Source organism: Phoenix dactylifera, unplaced genomic scaffold (assembly GCF_009389715.1).
Source record: "Phoenix dactylifera cultivar Barhee BC4 unplaced genomic scaffold, palm_55x_up_171113_PBpolish2nd_filt_p 000539F, whole genome shotgun sequence".
NCBI lineage: Eukaryota > Viridiplantae > Streptophyta > Magnoliopsida > Arecales > Arecaceae > Phoenix > Phoenix dactylifera.
Window position 1 is genome coordinate 169481 of NW_024067948.1, and position 12995 is coordinate 182475.

General features: G+C 39.9%; 1 protein-coding gene across 7 annotated transcripts in view; it reads right to left on the reverse strand.

The window, feature by feature from the left end:
• Nucleotides 1–12995, reverse strand: part of LOC103714908 (GTPase HflX-like) — a 63837-nt gene that overhangs the window by 36286 nt on the left and 14556 nt on the right. For all 7 annotated transcript variants that reach the window (XM_039119384.1, XM_039119382.1, XM_039119385.1 and 4 more), the window contains 4 exons: nt 12618–12732; nt 11730–11867; nt 9650–9745; nt 9447–9560 (listed from right to left, as the gene is read on the reverse strand). In XM_039119384.1, coding sequence (XP_038975312.1) covers nt 9447–9560; nt 9650–9745; nt 11730–11867; nt 12618–12732 — 463 coding nt within the window. The remainder of the gene's footprint in view (nt 1–9446; nt 9561–9649; nt 9746–11729; nt 11868–12617; nt 12733–12995) is intronic.

Here is a 12995-nt window from a genome sequence, read left to right on the forward strand (position 1 = left end):
TAATAAAAGATGTGCCAAAATTGATCTTTGAAAAGGACAAAATTTGTGGACCTAGTTCATTAGGAAAACAAACAAAATCATCCTTCAAATCAAAGAATATAGTATCAACAACTAGGCCTTTTGAACTCATACATATGGATCTATTTGGACCCACTAGAACTGCGAGTCTAGGAGGGAAGAAGTATGGACTAGTTATAGTAGATGATTTTTCAAGATATACATGGGTTTCATTTTTGGCACATAAGAATGAAGCATTTTCAGAATTCTTGAAACATTATAATTATATCATAAATGAAAAGAAGCTCACCTTAATAGCAATTCGAAGTGATCATGGAACTGAATTTGAAAATCAACACTTTGAAGAATTTTGTAATGAAAACGGTATCTCACATCAATTTTCAGCACCTAGAACGCCTCAACAAAATGGGATTGTTGAAAGAAAAAACAGGACCTTGGCAGAAATGGCACGCACGATGTTGTGCGAGTCAAATCTTCCAAAGTACTTTTGGGCTGAAGCTATAAGCACTGCTTGCCATATTCTAAATCGGATTTTAATACGACCTATAACCAAGAAAACTCATTATGAACTTTGGAAGAATAAGAAACCAACCGCTAAATATCTTAGAGTATTTGGATGTAGATGTTTCATTTTAAACAATGGCAAGGAGGATCTAAGTAAATTTGATGCCAAGTCAGATGAAGGTATCTTCTTAGAATACTCCACATCTAGCAGGGCATACAGAGTGTTCAATAAAAGAACTCTTGTAGTCGAAGAGTCAGTTAATATCATATTTGATGAGTCTGATAGTGAGTCTGCTAGGAAAGAAAATATTCTTGATAATGATGCAGGAATTAATAACTTTGAAAAGTTAAATCTTGATGACGTGCCAATTCAAGATAAGGGAAATGATTGCGTGCCACCACAATCTCAAAACTTGCCAAAGGAATGGAGGTATGCATATGGACACCCTAAAGACTTAATCATTGGTGATCCATCTCAAGGGGTAAGAACTCGATCCTCTCTTAGAAATTTAAATGATTATCTTGCTTTTGTTTCACAGTTAGAACCTAAGACTTATGAAGAAGCTGAAAAAGATACCAATTGGATAAATGCCATGCAAGAAGAATTAAATCAATTCAAAAGAAGTAATGTATGGACATTAACTGAAAGACCAAAGCATAACTCTGTAATTGGAACAAAATGGATCTTTAAAAATAAATTAGATGAAAATGGGTTAGTTATAAGAAATAAAGCTAGACTTGTAGCTAAGGGATACAATCAAGAAGAAGGGATAGATTTTGATGAAACATTTGCTCCTGTAGCTAGATTAGAGGCTATTAGATTACTTCTAGCCTTTGCATGTTTCATGGATTTCAAATTGTATCAAATGGATGTAAAAAGTGCATTCTTAAATGATTTTATAGAGGAAGAAGTATATGTAGAGCAACCTCCTGGTTTTGAGAATCATGAATTGCCAAATCATGTGTTTAGACTACATAAGGCATTATATGGATTGAAGCAAGCACCTAGGGCTTGGTATGATCGATTAAGCAAATTTTTACTAAATAATGACTTCAGTAGAGGAAATGTAGATAAAACACTTTTCTCAAAAGAAAGGACGAAAATCTGCTAGTGGTACAAATATATGTAGATGACATAATCTTTGGTGCCACAAATGATAATCTTTGCAAAGAGTTTGCTGATTTAATGCACGGAGAATTCGAGATGAGTTTGATGGGAGAACTAAGTTTCTTTCTAGGATTACAAATCAAACAAACTAAAGAAGGTATCTTCATTCATCAAACTAAGTATACAAAGGAAATACTAAAGAAGTTTGGGAATGAAAATCACAAGGGAGTAGGCACTCCAATGAATCCTACTAGTAAGCTAGACAAAGATGAGAAAGGAAAGAGTATTGATATTAAGCTTTATAGAGGATTAATTGGATCCTTGCTCTACCTTACTGCTAGTAGACCAGACATCGTGTTTAGTGTAGGAATATGTGCTAGATACCAATCAGATCCTAAGGAGTCACATTTAAGTGCTGTTAAAAGAATTCTTAGATATTTAAGAGGAACTACAAACATAGGATTATGGTACTCAAGAGACTCCTGTCTAGATTTGCTTGCCTACTCAGATGCTGATTTTGCTGGATGCAAATTAGATAGGAAGAGCACTAGTGGAACATGTCAATTTCTAGGAAATAACTTAGTATCATGGTTTAGCAAAAAGCAGAATTCAGTGGCACTGTCGACAGCTGAAGCTGAATATATAGCTGCCGGCAGTTGTTGTGCTCAAGTACTATGGCTTAAGCAACAACTAGAGGACTATGGAGTTAAGCTAGATAACATTCCTATAAAGTGTGATAATACTAGTGCCATCAACCTTACTAAAAATCCGGTTCAGCATTCTAAAGCCAAACACATTGAAATAAGATATCATTTTATTAGAGATCATGTGCAAAATGGAAATATATGTATTGAGCATGTATGTACTGAGGAACAATTAGCTGACATATTCACAAAACCCTTGAGTAAAGATAGATTTTGCACGCTTAGGAGGGAATTAGGCATATGTGATCCTTTTTATTGAAGAGATATAAAAGGGAGCAAGCAGTCTCATGATACACTCCTCCCATTTCTAAAAACCCATGAAACATGAGTCAAACTTGTCATCTATAGATTCCTTACTCATGTATCATTGTCCCAGAAAGAATTTGTAAGGATTGGAAGCAAGGAAAATTTTTAGAAGGGAAAAGGAAGAGAAAGAAAAATTTCTGAACTTGGGTCGACCCAACCCAGAATAGGGTCGACCCAACGTTGAGTTGACCCAAGAAAACTCTCGAGTCGACCCAACGTCGGGACCCCACTGTTAAAAGGGGGACCCGTGAGCTATCTAGGGCACTGTTTTCACTTTGTCCTCTTCCGAAAACCCTATTCCCCACTCTCAAATCTCCTCCAATCATCTCCAAACAGAAGATTACATCAAGATCTTGGAGAAATGGGACCCAAGAGAGCCGTAGCCAAGCGATCCGGGAGAGTTTCACGGATCACACGTGCGGATAGGGAAGCTACAGAGCCATCTACAGTGTCTCCACAAGGTGAGACATGTGTAGAGCCACCTCCTCCTCCCTCCCCTTCAGTACAACTTGCAAAATTTGCGGAGAGACCGGTTACAACGGGGAGAAGGATCCATTCCGAGTTTTTGGATCAAGAAGGGTTCCGTTTGGGGGAATGGATCCGAAGGCAAGGATGGAAGTATCTTTGCTCCCTAGATGTGGTGATCTACCCGGGATTAGTCCGTGAGTTCTATGCCTTCCTCAAAACTGGGATGGGAGGGCTTATATCGGAAGTTCGAGGAGTTAGGGTTCGAGTTTCCGAAGAGAGTTTGAGTGAGTTGCTTCATCTCCCCTGCGAAGGAGCAACTCCAGAAAAGCCAGAAAACAAATTGAGAGCCTTGCAGTTGATTCTTGAGAATGAAGACTTCGACTACTCGGAAAATGTAATAGCAAGCTCTCTTTCAGCGGAAATGAGGTTGTTGCACAACTTTATTGGTCGGATTTTGTTTCCGAAGAGCGGGAGATTTGATCTCATTTCAGAGCGAGATCTGGTTGTTATGGAGCATATTATTCAGGGCATTCCCCTGAATCTCCCGGCCATGATACTGAGGCAGATGAGGAAGGTGATATGCAACTCCAGAGTCTCCCTGCCTTATGGTATGATACTCACCTTGATCTTCCGACAGCACGATATATCTGTAGAGGGAGAGATCTCCAGGCATCTACTTTTCACCGACACATACACTGCACGATCCCTTGTTCGCATGGGCTATGAGAAGGTGAACGGGCAGTGGGTACGTGCTGGAGCAGGGATTTAGGGTGATGCACCAGAGGGTGATGCACCAGATATTGGAGACCCTATCCCTGAGGATGAGGAGCATACGGATCATCCTACTGCACCTTCAGAGGCTGGACCTTCGTCATCTGTTCTTGCGGGAGACACAGATGAGTTTTGGAGTAGGATGACTGAGCTTATGTCAACTCAGGCGAGGACTATCACTGATGGGCTGACGAGCAGACTAGATATCATGACTGCTGAGATCAGTGATCTTAGAGAGCAGATAGGAGCTCTACGGAGAGAGAGAGGGGTTCATGGACCATCTGTGCCACAGGCAGCTGAGTCAGAGATTTCGGCACAGAGTCATCCAGCTCACCGAGCTCTACGCCAGACTCAGTCCCATCAGGCTCGACCTCCCCTCGCCACTTATGCTAGGAGGATGAGGACTAGATCACAGCCATTAGATACCCCCTAGGCTGATATTAGCATTTCTGATTAGAGCCTAGGATATGTATCTAGTTCTCATATGTATTTTGTGTTGATCATGTACTTTGAACTTTGATTGAGGAACATTGTATTTGTTTTTGTTTTGGCATTATTGTACTACAATGTTCCATTTTGATCAATGAAGCTGAAATGTTTGTTAATTATTGTGTCTATTCCCATGCACCTATTTGATGATAACAAAAAGGGGGAGAAGCAAGGAAAGAGAAATGAGTTGAGCAAGAAAAGAGAAATAAGTTGACAAACAAGTTGAAAATTATAATAGGAAAGCATATACATTTAAGGGGGAGCAATTTGTAACAATGAAAATGATCAAATCTAAAATTTATATTGAATTTCAGAATTTAGCACATAGAATTTCAGAATTTGGCACATACCTTTCACACCTCGATACATAATCTGAAACTCATGCTTTATCTCAAATTTTTGAAGTTTCATCTTTAATGAAATATAAAAGAAAGGGGGAGTAATTCAAAAGGTCAAATTGGAAATATTTGGATGAAATAGGGGGAGACTTCACTCTCAAATTTGAAAAGCTGAAATTCAGCAACTTGAGCCCTTTTAAAACTAATTTTAAGATAAGTATCAATAGGCTCATACTCTATATTTTGTAATCATCAAAAAGGGGGAGATTGAGGATGATAGTGGTATTTTGATGATTAATACAATAATCAAGAATATGTTACAAGTTAATTCGATACATCATTTATAAGTCTGTTACTCTCAGTACAATTCGTATAATAAGATAAAGATGCATTTCATTGTTTATATGGATGAATCTAACCTTGAGTTACAGCAAAGTGTGGATTGAGTCGACCCCAAGGTTGATTGGGTCGACCCCGGCACATCAAGAAAGCATCTGGCACACTTCTGCAAAAATGGCACGGATGAACAGTAGTTGGGTCGACCCAAGGAAAGGATGAGTCGACCCAAACCTCAAGCCTCTCAAGCCTCAAGAAAACAGTTCTCTGGAAACACTGAGAGGGTCGACCCAAGAGAAAGTTGAATCGACCCAAACTTGAGTCGACCCAAACACTGAGAGGGTCGACCCAAAATTCAAAATTAGGTTCTCTGGAAACCCTGAGAGGGTCGACCCAAGTGGAAGTTGAGTCGACCCAACTGAACCTTGAGTCGACCCAAAAAGATGTTGATCGACCCAAGTGAAGGAATGCTGAAATACAAGGTTCTGTGGTTCTGAGAGGGTCGACCCAAGGAAAGGTTGAGTCGACCCAAGTGAAAGTTGGATCGACCCCAGTAAAAGTTGAGTCGACCCAAGCACGGGCAGAAGCATAACGGCTAGTTCTGCAGAAGTACTTTTTGACCTTCCAACAGTGAGTAACGGCTAGTTTTTGAATTCTAACCATTGGGGCTTGTCCAATGGATGAAGAAAACTATTTAAAGTGGCACTATTCATCAGAGAAAACATCCTTTTGCAAAAATATCAAAGAGTACACAAGAAAGACAAATGCCCTAATCTTCTTCATCCAAGTGCTTCATTCAAGAGTCAAAAGAAAGTGGTTGAGCAGATTCCAAGAGTCATTAAGAGCTCCATCCACCCTTGAAGAGTGAAGCATCCTTGACAAAGAAGAGAGAAGTCTCATCAAGCGATAACTATTCTCTAAACTCTTCTTTGTAGATTATAATTGTTATATTTGCTCATCTAGGAGCTTAAATCTTCTTACTTCTTTTATTAATCACCTTGTAAAGGTTTGTTGGTAAGCCCGCAAAACCAACGGTGTAGGTTTATTGGTGAACCCGTAAAACCAATTGTAAAGGTTCGTTGGTGAGCCCGGAAAACCAACATAAGTTCGTTGGTGAGCCCGTAAAACCAACATAGGTTTTTGGTGATCCCGGAAAACCAAAGTGTAAAGGTTTTTGGATTGTGAGCCCGGAAAACAATCCAACTGTAATCCGCGGGATTATAGTGAATTCCCAAGGGGTCGCTTGGGGAGTGGACGTAGGTGCTTAGGAGAGCACCGAACCACTATACTTCTTGTGTGTTTGTATTGTGCTTTGTTAAATTCCACTAACTCATCAATTGACATAAGTAAGATAGTAAAAATTAAGAGAAACCAATTCACCCCCCCTCTTGGCTTGTCACCTTGGGCAACACTAGAACTATCAAATGGATGTGGAAGGTGTATGTACTAATGTTTATGTCTCGATTAGGGCTAGAAGTGGGCCGAGCTGGGCCGGGCCCTGCCCCCACCTGAACCTAGCCCGAAATTTTTTTGAGCTTTGGGCTGAGCTTAGGCCCAAATTTTTTTGGATAATCTAGGCTCAAACCCAACACGATCCTGACTCAAGCTCGACCGAGCTCTACTAGAACCTATTCGGGCTAGCCCAAATTACCCATTGGACCAAAAATGGGTTGGCCTGAACCCAATTGAAGTTTAATATTTCATACTGTTGCTTCACAAGTAAATAGGCTAGCCAAAAACTAGGCTCTCTTATAACACAAATAAATGATACATGATACATTATTTTAGCTAAATCTATTCTAATTTATCCTTTCCTCATCATTCTCTTCAAATAACTATATACAAAAACAAATAGATCCGGGCCTAGAATTGGGCTTGAATTCAGGCTCCGTTTCGGACCTTGTTAGGGTTGAGCCAATGACATACCCGAGCTCGGCCCGAAAAATAAATGGAATCTACGTTTAAGCCCAAACCTAGTTTAAACTCTTTTGGGCCTAGCGCATAGCCCAACCTGAAGTCGGCCTAGCCCGAGACGCCTCGAGCAGGCCCGAGCCCATTTCTAACTCTAATCTCGATATTAGGCCCCATATTGACGATACATTGCAAGAATTGGCATACTATGGTTTTACTCCTTGCTAGACGGGGGTTGTCCTGGCTGTCATCCCATTCCTTTGAGAAAATAGGAATTGGGATGGAGGCGGGACTGAAAACCCACCTACATAGTGCAAAACAATCCTGAGGTTGGGAGGAAGAGAGAAAGAAAGCGAGGAAAGAGAAAGAAAGAAATAGAGAAAGAAAGGAAAAAAAGAAGATGAAGAAAAAAGAGAGAGGAAAGAAGAAGAATAGGAAAGAAGGGAAGGAAATAAGGAAAGCGAGAAGAAGAAAAAGGAAAGAAAGGAATGAAGAAGAAAAGGAAAAAAAGAAAAGAAAGAAGAAAGGAAAGAAAAAAAGGGAAAGAGATAGAGGAAGGAAGGAAGAAGAAAAGAAAGAAAGGAAAGAAGAAATGAAAGAAAGAAGCAGCCAAGATAAAAACAAAGGAAGAACGAAAAAAAGAAAGGAAGCAAAGTAGGAAGAAAGGAAAGAAAAAAGAAAAAGAAACAAACAAAGGAAAAAAAGAGAGCAAAGAAGGGAAGAGAGACAAAGGGTAGCTAATTGGATGCTCGATTGGGACAGCTGCCGAGATGGGACGGGACATGGGAGTCCTGTTCCATGAAGAAACCAAGATAGCCCTATCCCACGGAATTTAAAACCTTGGGCACAATACCCATATCATGTATTAGTATGGTGGCAACCATGCCAGTACCTTATTGCATCCATAAAGTACAACCTATGCAGATCAATATGGGTCCGTACATGAAACCTTTATAAAATGGTGATTCCATCAAGGTGTGCAGATATAGCCCTCATCCTTTCGCATACTCCACACCATGGTAAGCAGAATTGGACCATACTGGCCGATTTCGCCCGTCCCGAACCGTACCGGTGGCTTACTGGTACGGTTCCACCTTACGGGTACGGTTTTGCTTTACAAACCGGTTCGGCTGAAGCCGAAAAAGAAGAAGAGAAGGAGAGAGCGAGCGGGGCAGGGAGGGAGAAAAAGAGGCCTCCGCTGCCCGCGGAGGGCCGCGGCCACGGCCTCGGCCTCCGCTGCGCCTTCGTGGGCTCCGCCGCCTCCCCCCACCCCCGACGGCCTCCCGCGGCCCTCCACGGGCAGCGGAGGCCTCTCCTTCTCCCTCCCTCCCCCGCTCACTCTCCTCTTCTTCTTCTCCGGTTCCGGCTGAGTTCTCTCGGTACAGGCCTGGTACCGAAACGGTACTGAACACGCTGAACCAGTATCGTACCAATCTAGTAGGTGACCAATATGCCTACTGGTACCGGTACGACATACCTTGCTCCACACAATCTTTATCACCAACATCAAGTCAAATGGGTATAAGAGAGAAAAATGAAAATATAAAGGAAATCATGAATAAAAAGGTGACATGCAAAAAGGAGGAAAGGAGTAGGAGGACAGAGATGTACTGGATGTTAGAGGCATGGTTGAGAAGGAATATGAAAAATAGAGGTAGAGAGATTAAGAGGCAGGTTTCAACAAATATGCACAATTTCTTTTTGAGGAAAAGAACTAGGCGTTAGCCTTGCTCACTAAAAATGGTAAATAGGTCAGCCAAGTCTAACCAGCAGACAGAAATAAAATTGAGATCCTTTCCCTTTTTTTTTTTTGCTTTATCAGCTAATCCACCCATGGAAGAAGTCTTCGTAAAGCTAGTGTATATACTGAAGTTCAAGTCTATTATTTTGACTAGTTGCTATTATTTATTTATACTAGGCTTCTATTGAGCATATGGTAAGTATGAACACCCAATATGATCTAGAGAAACAAGTACAATAACTCAGCCACAAATACTTAGGAAATACTTGCCCAAAGCTTTCCCCTGATAATTTTTCTCCCACACTTCTCATTTTTTATCTAAGCTCTTCTCCTTTACCTTACTTTCTTGGTAAGCAAACAAAGACTCAAGAGAAAAACAGACAACATCCAAGAAAAACATCCTAGTTGAGTTGTGACAATAGCCTTATCTAATTCACTCAAGAGTCAAGACAGTAACCTTATCTAAATGGAGTTCTGGCGGCTTTTTTTGCTAATTAGATGAGTGCTTGAGAGTTCTCTGAGAAAATTCAGGAATAGAGATGAAAACTTAACACTTAACCTCAAAGAGCATAGCAAAGGCTATTAATTACAATTCAGTGAATGCGCTATAAGTTTCTGGAAATAAATGCTTGGTGCTGACTTACCATGATGTATCAGATACACAATATACTTATTGCTTAAAGCTACTCCTAGTTGTATTTTTCAACTAGATGTTTGGATAAGTAGTCTGCTCAAATTTACTCAATCCTTACCTGGACCCTTCTTGTAGTTGGATCTAAGGTTGCAAATAACTGATCCTCTGCAAGAACTTCAGCTCCAGTCAAGTGATTCAAAAGTGTACTCTTTCCAGCATTTGTGTATCCAACCTGAAATTTTGCAATTCAATTTAAACCAAAGAAAATGAGTTACAAAATAAAGTGTTTTTATAACTGAATAATCATCTGTATGTTCTTACCAAAGACACGACAGGAACTGGCACAGATAAGCGACGATTTCGATATTGCTTCCGATGCTTCCGGACAGATTCTAACTCTTTTCTCAACTCACCAATCTGTCAATAACAAAACTGGAAAAGTAGAATCTAATAGACCTAATATACCCAAGTAGACAAATAAGAACCTGAAGTTTATTTCAGGTACGTAAATGCGTGATCGGTGGAAAGGTAGCATCTATATTAGGATCAATCTAACTTTTAATTGAATGTCTGCATAAATAGCAGCATTAGCTACTTTCTTATCTCTTAAACTTCTATTCCAGTGTTCTTTACATTCAATCTAAATCTCAATGATGCACGCCATCAATGAGGAATGGAATCCACAATGATTGGAGCACTCTAGATCATGAACCAATAATTTCAACTGCAAAAGATGCATCTCGAAGTTTTTTCACACCACTCTTGATGCCTTAAATCTCAAATGTAACTAGTTATGTGTTAACTGGATAGATTCTATCCTACATAATAACTTCCACAAGGCCCTAGCTTCATTCCATAATTTATGCTTCAGTGCTTCCCCACAACTACTTAGAAATTTTTGTTTCTCATGTATATGTATAGTCAACCAGGGTGCCCAAACATAAGCATCAATTACCTAGCGATTGTTATTCCTTATTTCAAAACATTGACGTATGATTTGTTTACCTTATTATAAGCCTATTTTAGGCCTCAATAACAAAATCCACATGTGAGAAGATCATCTAACACTTATATCAGCATCTATCACTTCATATCTTACTATATCAGCCAAGGTTCGTTGTACCGGTGCATACTACCCTATATCGGGCACTATTGTATCATACTGGTACTAAACCAAGACTTGGTATAGGGAGGCAAACCAAGTCTCAATATATTGAACCAACCCCCATATCAATATGTAACTACACTATATCAACATGATACCATTATGGGGTCCGTTATCGAGATTGCAAACTTTACCATTAGCTACTGACTAGTATGCTACAACACACAATAAATAAGTACAAATCTTTCAGAAACAGTACATTTTTCAAACCTAGGCTTTTGAAGATGTATATATCAAGGTCAGTGGAACCATCCCGAATCGGATGGTTCCGATCGTACCGCACCATCCCGACAGTGGATCGGGATGGTTCCGGCAACGGAAACGAAACTCGTTGCCGAAGAGAGAGAAGAAGGAAAGAGATGAAAAGAGAGAGCGAACGGGGGAGGAAGGGAGAGGGAGAGGAAGAAAGAGAGAGAGAGGTGGAGGCCGGCCGGCGGAGGACGCTCCTTCGGGCTCCACGGCCGAAAAATAAGCTCGGGCCCCCTTTTAATTTCGCAATTTTTAAGTGAAGTCAGCAAACGATTTGCCGACTTTACTTAAAAATCGCAAAATAAAAAAAGAGGTCGGACCCCTATTTTGAACGAAACAGGTGACCTGGCCTATTTCTCGGGCTCAGAGCCTTCCTCCACCTTCTGCCTAGGTCACCAACCTCTGCCACCCTCCTCTCTCCCTCCTTCTCTCCCCCTTCTCTCTCTCTTTTTCTCTCCCATTCACCCTCTTCCCCGCTTCCTCTACTGTGTCGTACAAGCCGGACATGGTACGGCACAAGCCCGTACCAACCTATGTCGTTAGGCAACCGGTTTGGGGCCTAGTACCGGCACAGCAGACCATGGTATATATGCTTTGTCAAATTTGCATACCTAAATAACATAGCTTTAAAGTTAGTTTGTTTCCTTCTACTTGTCAAACATAGAAGATTTATAGTACCTTATGTGATTTAGGGGGGCGGGGCGTTAGCATAAGAATAAAAGGTTCATATTCACATCAGGATGCATGTGATTGCATGAATCCAATAGCACTAAAATACTTATGTACTTGATCAAGAGCATCGGAGTAATGAGTTTCATATAAGAAAGAAAAACAAAGCCTTAAACCCCTAATTGTTAAGTTATTCAGGATGCCAATCAAATGCCTATAACATGGTTCCCAACTTCCCACAACATAATCGAGCTGAATGAACAAGTTTCATGGTTTATGTAACAAAAGAGAGTTTTTGCACCCACAAGCATGACTTACTTGAGTGCGTAATATACGCTTGTCCACTTCAATTTGTTTCTCACCCATTCCCTTAACCTTGCCTCCCGCCTGACGTTCAAGGTGAGCCCACATTTTTGTTAGCCTCGGAAGTTGATATTCCATTTGTGCCAAAGAAACCTAAAAAAAAATAAAATAATTTTAACAAGAAATTCCAAATCCTCAAATATTGCTTTCCCTATGCAGATATTACAAGGCTGTAATGCATATGACAGTGAACAAAATGCAAATATTGTCCAAACTAAGGTACGCCATACCGGCCTGAACCGGATAATATACGGCATACCGTACCATACCGGTTCAGTACCAATATCTGGTATGAATGGTGTACTGACACTCAGTAAGCCAAAAAAATTTCATACCGTACCATACCGACACTCTGCTAATGTGGCACTGGTATAGAGTTCGGTACCGAGACGGTGAATCTTGGTCCAAACTATTGTAGTTGAATGATAAATGTAAAAGAACATGAGTTCTTGAAACATTTTCGACAAAAAACAACTAAATAATATATGAGAATAATTAGTTGTACAATTGTTCCTTATTATTGAAAAGCATAACTATAAAGGAACCTAATTCATCACAAAATAAACACATTGTGCAAAATCATTTCAAGTCAAAACAAAGAACAAACACTAAGAAGCAGAGGAAATGAACTATACATATAAATTTGGAGAATTTGTTAAAAAGGGTCTAGCAAAAATAAACATCTACATTTGAAAGATGTTCTAATAACCTCCATTTAGCAAGTGAAACCTGGATTTACCATTATTTTCATTTCTAACAACAATAGTTTTCATGTCAGAAGCTTAAATCCCTGGCTCAGGTTAGTGTTAGCTCAAATTCTAAATAGTAAGGCAATAGAGTTGCCTGTAAAGCAGCTTCATGTGTTGCAGCCCTTTGATTGAAAATGTCCAGGATGAGAGCAGTTCGATCACATACCCGTACATCCCCACCAAATACCTTCTCCAAGTTACGCAGTTGTCTGCATGTCAACATTCCAAATGTAACCAGGATTAAAGCTCTAATTCAATTTCACATACATCAAAAACCACTTCTATGAAAAGGATGATAAAAGGAATATATATATGAAAGTAAGAGAAATTAATATGAGCATATTTATTGTAGAAATATAGTTAGTGGAGATTTCTAGACATACTTGCAGAACTTTCTTCAGCATCACTTTAAGAATAATAAAGAATGCATGAACCATGCAAAATATATCGTCTTAAATCAACAAAATTGACA